General features: G+C 37.7%; 1 protein-coding gene across 1 annotated transcript in view; it reads left to right on the top strand.

The window, feature by feature from the left end:
* The window catches only part of LOC105484562 (SHC binding and spindle associated 1 like), a 48,972-nt gene extending 37,150 nt beyond the window's left edge, over positions 1–11,822 (top strand). Inside the window, exons 7-10 of the mRNA XM_011746303.3 lie at positions 5,840–5,993; positions 7,005–7,255; positions 8,285–8,407; positions 11,450–11,822. Of these exons, the coding sequence (XP_011744605.1) occupies positions 5,840–5,993; positions 7,005–7,255; positions 8,285–8,407; positions 11,450–11,701 (780 nt within the window). The 3' untranslated portion in view covers positions 11,702–11,822. The remainder of the gene's footprint in view (positions 1–5,839; positions 5,994–7,004; positions 7,256–8,284; positions 8,408–11,449) is intronic.
* The last annotated feature ends 859 nt before the right edge of the window (positions 11,823–12,681 follow it).

Genomic DNA, 12,681 nt, shown 5'->3' with positions numbered 1-12,681 from the left:
TTCTGTTAATTTATTTTTCCTGTGAATGGGCCACAGTATCTTATTTTTTTGTATGCCTTGCAATTTTTTTGTGAAAACTGGACTTTTTGGATATTATAATATGGTAACTCTGGAAACTGGATTCTACCCCTCCTCAGGGTTTGTTTCGGTTGTTGAAGACTGCAGCTGTATGTTTGTTTAATGACTTTTCTAAACTACTTCTGTGAAGGCTGTATTTCTTTTTTGTGTGGCACTTGAAGTCTTCGTTGTTATCTCAGTAGATAGTGAGTAATCTAACAGAGATTTCCTTAAATGGCTCAGCTAAAAAGAAAAAAACAAGGTCAGGTGCAGTGGCTCACACCTGTAATCCCAGCACTTCGGGAGGCTGAGACAGGCGGGTCACTTGAGGCCACGAGTTTGAGACTAGCCTGGCTAACATGGTGAAACCCCACCTCTACTAAAAATACAGAAATTAGCTGGGCGTAGTGGTGTATACCTGTAATTACAGCTACTTGGGAGGCTGAGGCAGGAAAATCGCTTGAACCCGGGAGGCAGAGGTTGCAGTGAGCCAAGATCGTGCCACTGCACTCCAGTCTGGGTGACAGAGCCAGACTCTGTCTCAAAAAAAAATAAAAATAAAAAAATTGATAAATAAATAGAAAAAAACAAAAACAAAAACTCTCCCAGTGTTTGCAGATTGTCTCTGAGCTGAGACACTCCTTCAAAGCTAAGCCAGGCTGCCTAAAACTTTGTATTAGCTTTTGCTTCCTGTTTGCACAAGGCCCAAAGAGCAGCCAAAGGTGCAAGCCTAGGTTCTTCTCAGATATCTTCTGAGCATACGTCTAGCCCTGCAGTGCATGTGCATTTCACTACTGATTTCTTAGTGTATGGGAAGCCCTGATTCCTTTCAAGCCCTTATTCCTCCAAAAATCTTTCTCCTCAGCCTCTCCTTTGAGGAATTTTGCTTGTCTCTTTCTGTGTTCTTTGCACTGGGCATCTTTGGGGCAAAGGGAAAGCCACTCTAGCCTGAGGGGTGAAAAAAAGATTATCCTCTTTGCCAGTCCATCAGAGAACTACCAGATAGGTCAGAATATACAACCATAGTATTTTGAGAACAAGGCCTGTATTGCACCCTACCACCTGGTGGCCATTTCCATTGCTGCTGCAGAGCAGGGGATTGGGGATGGTAGGTGAGTAAGCAAAAACAATGCCACAACACTTGTTTACTGAATTTTAGCAGCCACTTCATTAAGTATTTCCTTTGTTGTGATGTTTGATTTAGGTTCTAGAGCTCCCAAAAGTTGATTCCATAGTTTTTGCCAACTTATGTTTGCTTCAGTGGAAGAGCCATTACTTCACCATTTCTGTGCTGTCATCTCTTCCTTGTGTCTTTAACCTCTCCTCTCTACTCTCTCCTTCCTGAATACAGTGAGTTATGTTCAATTCTGTTCTGTTTTAAATAGCAAAACAATATCTACCCTAAACGCTACATCTCTGTTTCTTACCTTGCAGAGAAAAACTACTTGAAATATTTATCTGCATTTATTTCTATTTCTTTCATATTTATTCCTCTACTCACTGTGATCTGGCTTCTGTCTCCAGAATATCACTGAAAATGCTGTTGTGGTAATGTAGAATCTCCCTCTGGCCAATTGCAGTAGGTACGACTCAGAGATTACTATCTTGTTAATCTTTGAGCAGCATTTGACACTACCAATTACATTTGTCCCTCGGTATACACAGGGATTAGTCCGACGACACTTGGCATGTATCCAAATCCGTGTGTATTCAAGTCGTGCTGTCAGCCCTGCAGAACCCACATATACAAAAACGTCAAAGTCTGCTCTCCATATACTCAGATTTTCATACTGCAAATGTTGTATTTTGATCCATGTTTGGTTGAAAAAAATCTGTGTATAAATGGGTCTATGCAGTTCAAACCCATGTTGTTCAAGGGTCGACTGTACTTCCTCCTTTCATCACATCCTAGTCTCCTGATTTTCTTACTACCTCTTTGCCTACTTCTCAGTATTCTTTGTGAGATCTTGCGTTTCTGCCAGTTTGTTAAATATTCCTCAGCGTTCTGTTCTAGGTTGCTATCTTTCCCTCTTTACACATTCTTGTGGCTAATTTCATCCATTCTTGTGCTCAAATTATCATATAAGTAAATAAATCTATGACCTTATGTCTAGTCAGGTCCTATATTCTAGACCCTTATATCCATAGTCTGCTGGATACTTCTATCGAGTGACTCCACTGGCACTTCAAATTTATTGGCACCAAAATTAAACTCATTGTCTTCCTCTATCATACTTTTTTCTCTCTCCTGTATTTCTTATTTCAGTGAATAAAAAAAAATATGAGTGAGGAGGGTTTCAGAGTTCTTACAAATTATTTATTTACAGAGGTAGTCTTGTGCTATCTGCCTCCAATGTATGTAATACCTGCACAAATGAATTTGTGGGTTGCTGATTTAGTAAGGCTTATAGGAACTTTACATATATCTGAAAAAAGTGTTCACTCTCACTTATCAAATAAATGGAAATGAAAATGAGGTGGGAAGAGTTTTGTCCATTAAAATGGCAAATATTTTACACATTAAAAAAAAATCCCATGTTGTTTTGTTTATAACAAAATGAGCATTCTTAACCCAAGTTTTAATTGATTAAGCTCTTCTGGAGAGGAATTTGGCAAAGTATATCCAAGAGTCTTAAAATGTTTATACTTTTTGATTCAGCAATTTCCCGTCTAGTAATGTTTCCTAAAGAAATAACTAGATACATATATATAAAGATCTGTTGTAGTATTTTCATAATGTTGAAAACTCATAAACCATCTAAATAAGAGTGAGAAATTCATAACATAAGTGGTAATATATCTGTTTGATACATTAGTATATAATTGTTAAAAATTAGGCTTTGATGTGCTATTCATAATAGCAAAGACAGGGAATCAACCAAGGTGCCCATTGATGGTGGATTGAATAATGAAAATGTGGTACATATACACCGTGGAATGGAATACTATGCAGCCATAAGAAGAATGAAATAATGTCCTTTGCAGTGGCGTGAATGCACCTGGAGGCCATTATCCTAAGTGAATTAATGCAGGAACAGAAAACCAAATACTACATGTTGTCACTTACAAGCAGGAGCTAAACATTGAGCACACATGGACACAAACATGAGAACAAGAGACACTGCTAACTACTGGTGCTGAAGGAAGAAGGGAGGGGATGTCTGTTGAAAAACTACCTATTGGGTACTATGCTCAATACCTGGGTGCAATAAACGAACATAGTAAATCCTGCACATGCACCCCTGTGTCTAAAATAAGTTGAAATTATAATCATTAAAAAAAAAGTAGTCTTTGAAAAATTATTTAAAGACATGGGGACGGTGATACAGTATAATGATAAAATCAGAATTCAAAAGTATATACAATCTATGGTAGCATTGATTAGCATATGTATAAATGAATATATGCATGGAAAATATACTGGAAGGAAATATCTATATAAATGAAGGTTTTCTTTAAGAATTTACAAGTTAATTTTTCAACTTTTGTTATGCTTTCTTTTCCATGTTTTTATAACAAGTACCACTTTTATAATAATAAAAAAAAAAAGGCTGGGTGCGGTGGCTCACGCCCATAATCCCAGCACTTTGGGAGACCAAGGTGAGTGGATCACTTGAGATCAGGAGTTCGAGACCTGCCTGGCCAACATGCTGAAACCTCGTCTCTACTAAAAATACAAAAATTAGCCGGGTGCGGTGGCATACATCTATAGTCCCAGCTACTTGGGAGGCTGAGGCAGGAGAATCACTTGAACCCGGGAGGTTGCAGTGAGCCAAGATTGTGCCACTGCACTCCAGCCTGAGCGACAGAGCAAGACTCCATCTAAAAAAAATAATAGTAAGAAGAAGAAAGATATGTGCATGATAATGACATTCTCATTGGAATCAAAGAATAATAGGCATTTTTTCAGAATATATTTCCAAATTTTATATTTGGATTTATTATTTATTTATTTACTTTTTTTTTTTTTTTTTTTTTTTTTGAGACAGTTTCACTCTTGCTGCCCAGGCTGGAGTACAATGGCACCATCTCTGCTTACTGCAAACTCCGCTTCCTGGGTTCAAGTGTTTCTCCTGCCTCAACGTCCCGAGTAGCTAGGATTATAGGCATGTGCCACCAAGCCTGGCTAATTTTTGTATTTTTAGTAGAGACGGGGTTTCACCATGTTGGTCAGGCTGGTCTTGAACTCCTGACCTCCAGTGATCCACCTGCCTTGGCTTCCCAAAGTGCTGGGATTACAGGTGTGAGCCACTGTGCCCAGCCTGGATTTCTATTTTATATTAAAAGTCCTTCACATTGCTGGGCATGGTGGCTCACACCTGTAATCCCAGCACTTTGGGAGGCTGAGGTGGGCGATCGCTTGACCTCAGGAGTTTGAGACCAGCCTGGGCAATATAGCGAAACCCCACCTCCACAAAAAATACAAAAATTACCCAGGCGTGGCCATGTATGCCTGTAGTCCCAGCTACTCAGGAGGCTGAGGTGGGAGGATCACTTGAACCTGAGAGGTTTAGGCTGCATGAGCCATGATTGTGCCACTGCACTCCAGCTTGGGCAACAGAATGAGACCCTGTCTCAAAATAAATAAATAAAGCCCTTCAGTCTTCACGACACTAATAATGAAGTTATCTCCTCTTTTCTACTCCCAATGCGTATTTTAGAATCTTTGATATGTATAATTTTGTTTATTTGGGGGCTGGGCATGGTGGCTCACACCTGTAATCCCAGCACTTTGAGAGGCCGAGGCAGGTGGATCACCTGAGGTCAGGAGTTCAAGACCAGCTTGGCTAACATGGCGAAACCCTGTCTCTACTAAAAATACAAAGATTAGCCAGGTGTGGTGGCAGACGCCTGTAACTCCAACTACTCGGGAGGCTGCGGTGGGAGAATTGGTTGAACCTGGGAGGCAGAGGTTGCAGTGAGCTGAGATCGCGCCATTGCACACTAGCCTGGGTGACAAGAGTGAAATTCCGTCTCAAAAAAAAAAAAAAAAAAAAAAGAATTTTGTTCATTTACTAAAATTGGAGGGTCATTTTGAGTTAAAGAAAACAAAATGATGCATAGGGAAGAGCATGAAATCTGGTGTCATATTGAACTATATCTAAAGCTTGGCATCACTACTAATTTTGACAATTCATTTAATCTTGCCAAGCTTCAATTTCCTTAACCTTATAGCAGGTATAATAATACTTACATCGCCGGGCGCGGTGGCTCATGCCTGCAATCCCAGCAGTTTAGGAGGCTGAGGTGGGCAGATTACCTGAGGTCAGGAGTTCAAGAGCAGCCTGGCCAACGTGGAGAAACCCCATCTCTACTAAAAATACAAAAAGTTAGCCAGATGCAGTGACAGGCGCCTATAATCCCAGCTACTCAGGAGGCTGAGGCAGGAGAATCACTTGAACCCGGGAGGCAGGGGTTGCAGTGAGCCGAGATCGCACCATTGTCCTCCAGCCTAGGCGACAGAGTGAAACTCCATCTCAAAATAATAATAATAATATGTCAAGGAACTGTTGCAAGGCTTAAGGAGGTAATATGTAAAGTTCAAAATATGGCACATAGTTAATACCCAGTGTTTAATAGTTATAAAATGATGAATGATTGTAAAGAAAAATTTCATTTCAACATTAATCAATGAACTGATACTTTGAGCATTTAATACTTGCTAATCTTTAATAAATGATAAGTCTTTTGGGAAAAGCACTTGTCCAGTAAGTAACTGATTAAAATGACATGTTTAAGTTTAACCTATTATTGAAAGTGCAAGTGTTTTATTTCTTTTTAGATAAAGGATTTATCTTCAGACACACTTCTCCAACAGCATGATGATTTGGATTTGGCTTTGGATAATTGTTATAGTGGAGATACAGTAATAATTTTTCCAGGAGAATATCAAGCTGCAAATCTTGCTTTGTTGACAGATGACATCATTATAAAGGGTTAGCAGGGCATCATTTGTAGTTTTTTTACAGCAATGTATACTGGACAAATTGTGTATTCTAAACATGCTTAATGGAATCATTAGAAATTACAATAGAATTTATATTTTACAAAAATCCTTTATATTCCTTTTACAATTAAGACATGTTCATCATATTTTCTATTAGCTCCATTTATATTTTTTACCAAAACCACTTTTTTCTTATCTATCTTTACTGCTTTTCATATCACTTTACTAAGAAAACCCAGATGTAATGCTATATTAAAATATGCTCATCATTTTCTCAAAAAGGCCAATATCACATGCTAACTCACCAAAACAGAAGTAGAAAAGTAGAATTTACTAAATTTCTTTTAGGTCCTGAACATATTTAGAAACTTTCTCTCTTTTTGACTTTGAAGTAAGAGTATTCTCATTTTCTAACCAACAACAACAGCAAAAACAAAAGAAGGACATCCCAGCACTTTGGGAGGCTGAGGCAGGTGGATTGCTAGAGCCCTGGAGTTTGAGACCAGCCTAGGCAACATAGTGAAACCCCATCTCTACAAAAAAATTCAAAAGTTAGCTGGATGTGGTGGCACACACCTGTAGTCCCAGTTACTTGGGAGGCTGAGGTGGGACAATCACGTGAGCCCAGGTTGCAATGAGCCATGATCAAGCCACTGCACTCCAGCCTGGGCAAAAGAGCAAGACTGTCTCAAAAAAGAAAAAGATTACACTATAGTTATGTATCTACTATATTATTTGTTAAAAATATGTGAAGCTGGGCACTGTGCTATGCACCTGTAGTCCAAACTTACTCAGGAGGTGAGGCAGGAGGATCACTTGAGCCCAGGAGTTCGAGACTAGCCTGGGCAACATAGCGAGACCCGTCTCTAAAAATGCACACACACACACATACACACATGCACACACTGAAAAACTTTAGTAACAGCAGTATTGTTGAATGACTAAAAGGCCTCAAAATGGGAGATTACTGATTTAATGTATTTTTATCCCTATGAATCAGGAGTTGGAAAGAGAGAGGAAATTATGATTACTTCTGAACCTTCTCGTGACAGTTTTGTGGTGTCCAAAGCTGACAATGTGAAACTAATGCATCTATCTCTGATACAACAAGGGACGGTTGATGGTATCGTGGTGGTGGAGTCTGGTCACATGACTCTAGAAAACTGCATATTAAAATGTGAAGGAACAGGAGTGTGTGTTCTTACAGGGGCTACTTTGACAATTACAGACAGTGAAATAACTGGTGCCCAGGTATTTCATTCTTTAAAAAGTATGGCTTTATATGACTATAGATAACAGCTTTGAGTGATCTTAATATACAAATAAAGGGTAGCAATTTTTTCATCTTTTAGTGGAATTCTAATTAAACTTAGTAACTGGTAGACATCAACAAAATGAGTACTAGAGTGTCATAGTACGTTTAGGAAAAATGAAATGCTAGGTCCAAAGTAAAGAATATTTAGCTTTGTTTTATAAGTGGGACTTTTTAAAATCTGGAAAACAGTGGCTTTAACATAAATCACGAGTCAATCATTTGATAGTTTATCTTTAAAGAAATAAGACATGTAAGTTATCAGATGTTGCTGTTAGATGATGTGATTAGTTCTGACAGCTTCTTAATAATCAGGACATAAAAAACTTGAGGTCAAGTACAGTGGCTCACTCCTGTAATCCCAGCACTTTGGGAGCTGAGGCGGGAGGATCACTTGAGCCCAAGTTTGAGACCAGCCTGGGCAACACAGAAAGACCTTGTCTTTAACAATAAATAAATAAATAATTAAAAATTAAGAGCTTGAGTCTTTAGATAACAATCACAAAGATCATTGAAGGACTGGAGTATTGAATGAGAAAAAGGATTAAAGGAAGTAGAAAAATAAGAGCACCTTTTTAAAGAACTTTTTAAATTTCCACTAAAATGAGGAAATATACTTTAGTGGCATTACATGGGATTTACAGTAGATATAAATTTTCATAACTATTGAAACAATTGCTTTAAAAGGTTTTGGACTCCTTTCTAGAGAATCATTTGGGTGGAAGAATAAGGTAATGGATTATATGACCTCAACCTTCTAAGTCTAATGATTCTCTAACATATTTAAATTTTCAATATTTTTAAATATTATCTTTACAATTAACAGTTGCATGTATGATCATGTATTTTCATGTAACTCAATGTTTATATTGGTAATACAGAATTATAATTTTCAAATCTAAAGAAGATTTTGGAGAGAGATTTGTGTATCTACTTTGTAGATAGTTTTATTTGCTTTTAATTTACAGGGTGCTGGTGTTGAACTGTATCCTGGAAGCACAGCCATTCTGGAAAGAAATGAAATTCATCACTGTAATAACCTCAGAACCAGTGACAGTTCAAAAAGCACCTTAGGTGGAGTTAATATGAAGGTATTATCTTATTTCTTGATGTAGCATTGTTATGAGAATTGTAAGTAATTATAAGTAATAAAATACCAGTTTTAGTCTTAAAAGGTAGTACAAGTAATAAAATATGGTTAAATAATGGCTGATGGGAAATAAGTTTAGCCTTACGTAATTTAATAATTTGTACTTAAACTCTTTGCAAATAACTCTGAACATGAGAAATGGGATAGATTTTTCTCTTAAAGACATTTTAGAGTTTTCTTTGATCAGATCTGTAATACATTTTTTATTTCAAATTACAAAGTAAAGCAAATTAAGAATAATAATATATTAAGAAGCATTTGAAGTCTTACTTTCAAAGTTGTGTTAAATGATTTAAGCTAACCAATTAAAACATTAACAGCAATAATTTCTAGGTGAATTGTCTTCCATCCTTTCTGCTTCTATAAATCCTGTCTTTCTAAGTCCCTCTCTAGGCTTGTGTAGTTAATGAACTTTTATGTTAATGAAGTTTTTTCTAGAACATTCTAACTCTTTGTTTTATGAACGTACATTTTGTCTCCTCAAATAGATTATAAATTATCTAAGGGCAGGAATTGTATTATATATTACTAGTAGCCTCCCACTCCCTGTATGATTCTGGACCCTAAGTCAGATAATTGGTTGAAAATAAGGTACAAGGCCAGGCACGGTGGCTCATGCCTGTAATCCCAGCACTTTGGGAGGCCGAGGCGGGCAGATCACGAGGTCAAGAGATCGAGACTATCCTGGCTAACATAGTGAAATCCCATCTCTACTAAAAATACAAAAAAAAATAACCATCCGTGTTGGCACATGCCTGTAGTCCCAGCTATTCGGGAGGCTGAGGCAGGAGAATCACTTGAACTCGGGAGGCAGAGGTTGCAGTGAGCCCTGAGCGCACCACTGCACTGCAGCCTAGGCGACAGATCGAGACTGTCTCAAAAAAAAAAAAAAAGAGAAAAGAAGGTACAAATGGTAAATGGGAGCAGTTTTAAAATCTTTGATTTATCTTAAAACATTTTTTCTGTTCTTAAATATTTTTCAATTTTTCAGTGGTCCTTGAATGTTAGCATGCATCAGAATCATTCTTGCAGAGGTCCACTCTGCTTTCTGATTCAGCAGGTCTAGGGTAAAGCCAGAGAATTTGTTTTAGTAAGTTCCTAGGTGATGCTGGTACTGCTGGTTGAACTCACACTTTAAGAATCATATTCCTGATACTCAAAGGGTGAGCCATGGACCAGCAGCATTGGTATCACCTGGTAGTTTGTTAGAAGTGGAGAATTTTGAGCCTCATGCCAGACCAATTGAACAAAATGTGGTCTTTAACAAGCTCCCAAATGATATATACGTAACGTTAAAATTTGATAAGCATGGTTTATAAAATCTGATAAGATCTGGCCTCTGCTTTCTCCAACTTATAATCTCCTTCCAATCTTCCTCTTATACATTATATTCGAGCCACACTGGCTTTGTTTGTGCTCCCAGAAATTATTAACTTTGTTCTGGCTGTTACCTTCACCTGAAGCACTCTTTGTTTGTTTGTTTGTTTGTTTATTTGTTTGAGATGAATTTTCGCTCTTGTTGCCCAGGCTGGAGTGCAATGGTGCGATCTCGGCTCACCGCAACGTCTGCCTCCCAGGTTCAAGCGATTTTCCTGCCTCAGCTTCCTATGTAACTGGGATTACAGGCATGTGCCACCACGCCCAGCTAATTTTGTATTTTTAATAGAGACGGGGTTTCTCCATGTTGGTCAGGCTGGTGTCGAACTACTGACCTCAGGTGATTTGCCCGCCTCTGCCTCCCAAAGTGCTGGGATTACAGGGGTGAGCCACCACACCTGACCGAAGCACTCTTTCTATAGACTTTCTTATTACTATCTGAATGTGATTGTCCCTCTTCAAAGAAGGCTTTAATGTAAAGAACACTCAAGTTGTAACCTCTCCCCACCCAGTCATGCTAGCCCATTACCTTATTTTCTCCAAATCACATATTATTTGAAATTATTTATTTTCATGTTTATTATGTTATGAGAGGTCAGCTCCACGGGTTGTATCCCCATACAGAATTAGTTGTTTTTATCAATAACTGATAAAAGTAAATTGAAAACTTCATTTAATATTTTCTTACACTTATTTTTTTTTCTTTTTCTTTTTGTGGAAAATGGGGTCTTGCTATATTGCCCAGGCAGGTCTTGAACTCCTGGGCTCCAGCTATCTTTCTGCCTCTGCCTCCTTAAGAGCTGGGATTACAGGGCGTGAGCCACCACACCTGGCTCATTTAATATTTTCTTATTGGCTGGGTGCGGTGGCTCACACATGTAATTCCAGCACTTTGGGAGGCCAAGGCGGATGGATCATGAGGTCAGGAGCTCGAGACCAGCCTGGCCACAATATTGAAACCCTGTCTCTACTGAAAATACAAAAATTAGCCAGGTGTGGTGGCACGCACCTGTAGTCCCAGCTACTTGAGAGGCTAAGGCAGGAGAATCACTTGAACCAGGAGGCAGAGGTTGCAGTGAACAGAGGTTGCTCAAAAATAAAATTTTTTTTTTTTTTGAGACAGAGTCTCACTCTGTTGCCCAGGCTGGAGTGCAGTGGCGTGATCTCGGCTTACTGCAACCTCCGCCTCTTGGGTTCAAACAATTCTCAGCCTCAGCCTCCTGATTAGCTGAGATTGCAGGCGCCCACCACCACGCCCGGCTAATTTTTTTGTATTTTCAGTAGAGACGGGGTTTCACCATCTTGGCCAGGTTGGTATTGAACTCCTGACCTTGTGATCCGCCCACCTCAGCCTCCCTAAGTGCTGGGATTATAGGCATGAGTCACCGCGCCCAGCCAAAAAAATTCTTATTAAATATTTTTGTAGTTAATATTACGTTAGTTGGTGTCATGAAAATAGCACTTAACACTTGTTCAAAATTGAGTCTTGGTTGCTTTAAAAAATCTGTTAATCCAAGAATAAAGTCTAAGCTAATTTTTATATGTTCATTACTTCATTTTTTAAATAAAATTATTGAAAAACTAATTTCCTCAAATAATTTAATAGGTTCTTCCAGCACCCAAATTGAAGATGACAAATAATCATATTTATAGCAACAAAGGCTATGGAGTAAGCATTCTTCAACCAACGGAACAGTTTTTTATTGTAACAGAAGAAGCTCTCAACAAAAGGGCTGCTTCAGGAGATAAAAAAGATGATAAAATGCTCTTCAAAGTAATGCAAAACCTGAATCTGGAAATGAATAATAATAAGATAGAAGCAAACGTCAAGGGGGATATCAGAATAGTCACAAGTTAAAACGTCTGAATTGATATTAAAGTTTTATATTTCACAAATTGGTTTAATAAATGATTCTCATATCCCACTGAAATGGTAGTTTCAATTCAAAGCTTAATTAAAAAATATTTAAATATCATAATGCTTTCATTGAATGATTCATTTTAACATATTTTTAAAATAATAGCTTTATTAAGATATACTTCACATGCCATAAGATTCACACAATACAAAGTGTACAATTCAATGATATTAGTATATTTTTAGTATATGGTACAGTCATCACTATTTAATCCAGAAACAAATACGGTTTTAAATACTGTTTTCTAATACTCTTCCAATAAAAAGTATTAGGTGTTCTATATAGATAAAAGACAAAATTTAATTTATAGCTAATTCCCAGTAACCAGAATAAGATAATATGTCATACATTAAAATAGGATAGTTTCTTTAAACTCATTCTTGTAGGTATACATTTTAGAAGAAAAAAGTGAAAAAAAGAAAAAATAGGATAGATTCAACAGCAAAAAACAAGGAAATCCAAAATAAGAGAGGTAAACAATACAGAAATGTATTTCTCCCTCATAGTCAAGAAGCACAGAGGTACTCAGTATAGGGCTAAGAGATGTTCCTTGTGGGAACTCATCGTAGGGCTGGGAGGTAGGTATGTAGGTAGATAGGTGTTTTGCGTTGTCAGAAATTCAGGTTTCTTCTATATTGTTTCACGATTATAAGATTACCATGAAAAACCACCATACGATCCAAGACAGCAATTGGTAATCAAGCTTTCATGTCTGGTTTTCAGCCAAGCAGAAGGGAAAGAACCTTTCTTCAAAGTTGCACACATTATTTTGACTTTCATGCTTCTACCTAAAATGTAATTACATGGCTACACTTAGCTGCAAATGAGAAATATAATCTTTACATTGGTTGGTCATGTGGCCTCTAAAATAGAGAGTTGATTTTCTAAGAAACAATGAATGGTCTTTTTCCCAAAGCAG

This window comes from Macaca nemestrina, chromosome 1 (assembly GCF_043159975.1).
Source record: "Macaca nemestrina isolate mMacNem1 chromosome 1, mMacNem.hap1, whole genome shotgun sequence".
Classification (NCBI taxonomy): Eukaryota; Metazoa; Chordata; class Mammalia; order Primates; family Cercopithecidae; genus Macaca; species Macaca nemestrina.
This window is presented reverse-complemented; position numbering and strand designations above follow the sequence as displayed.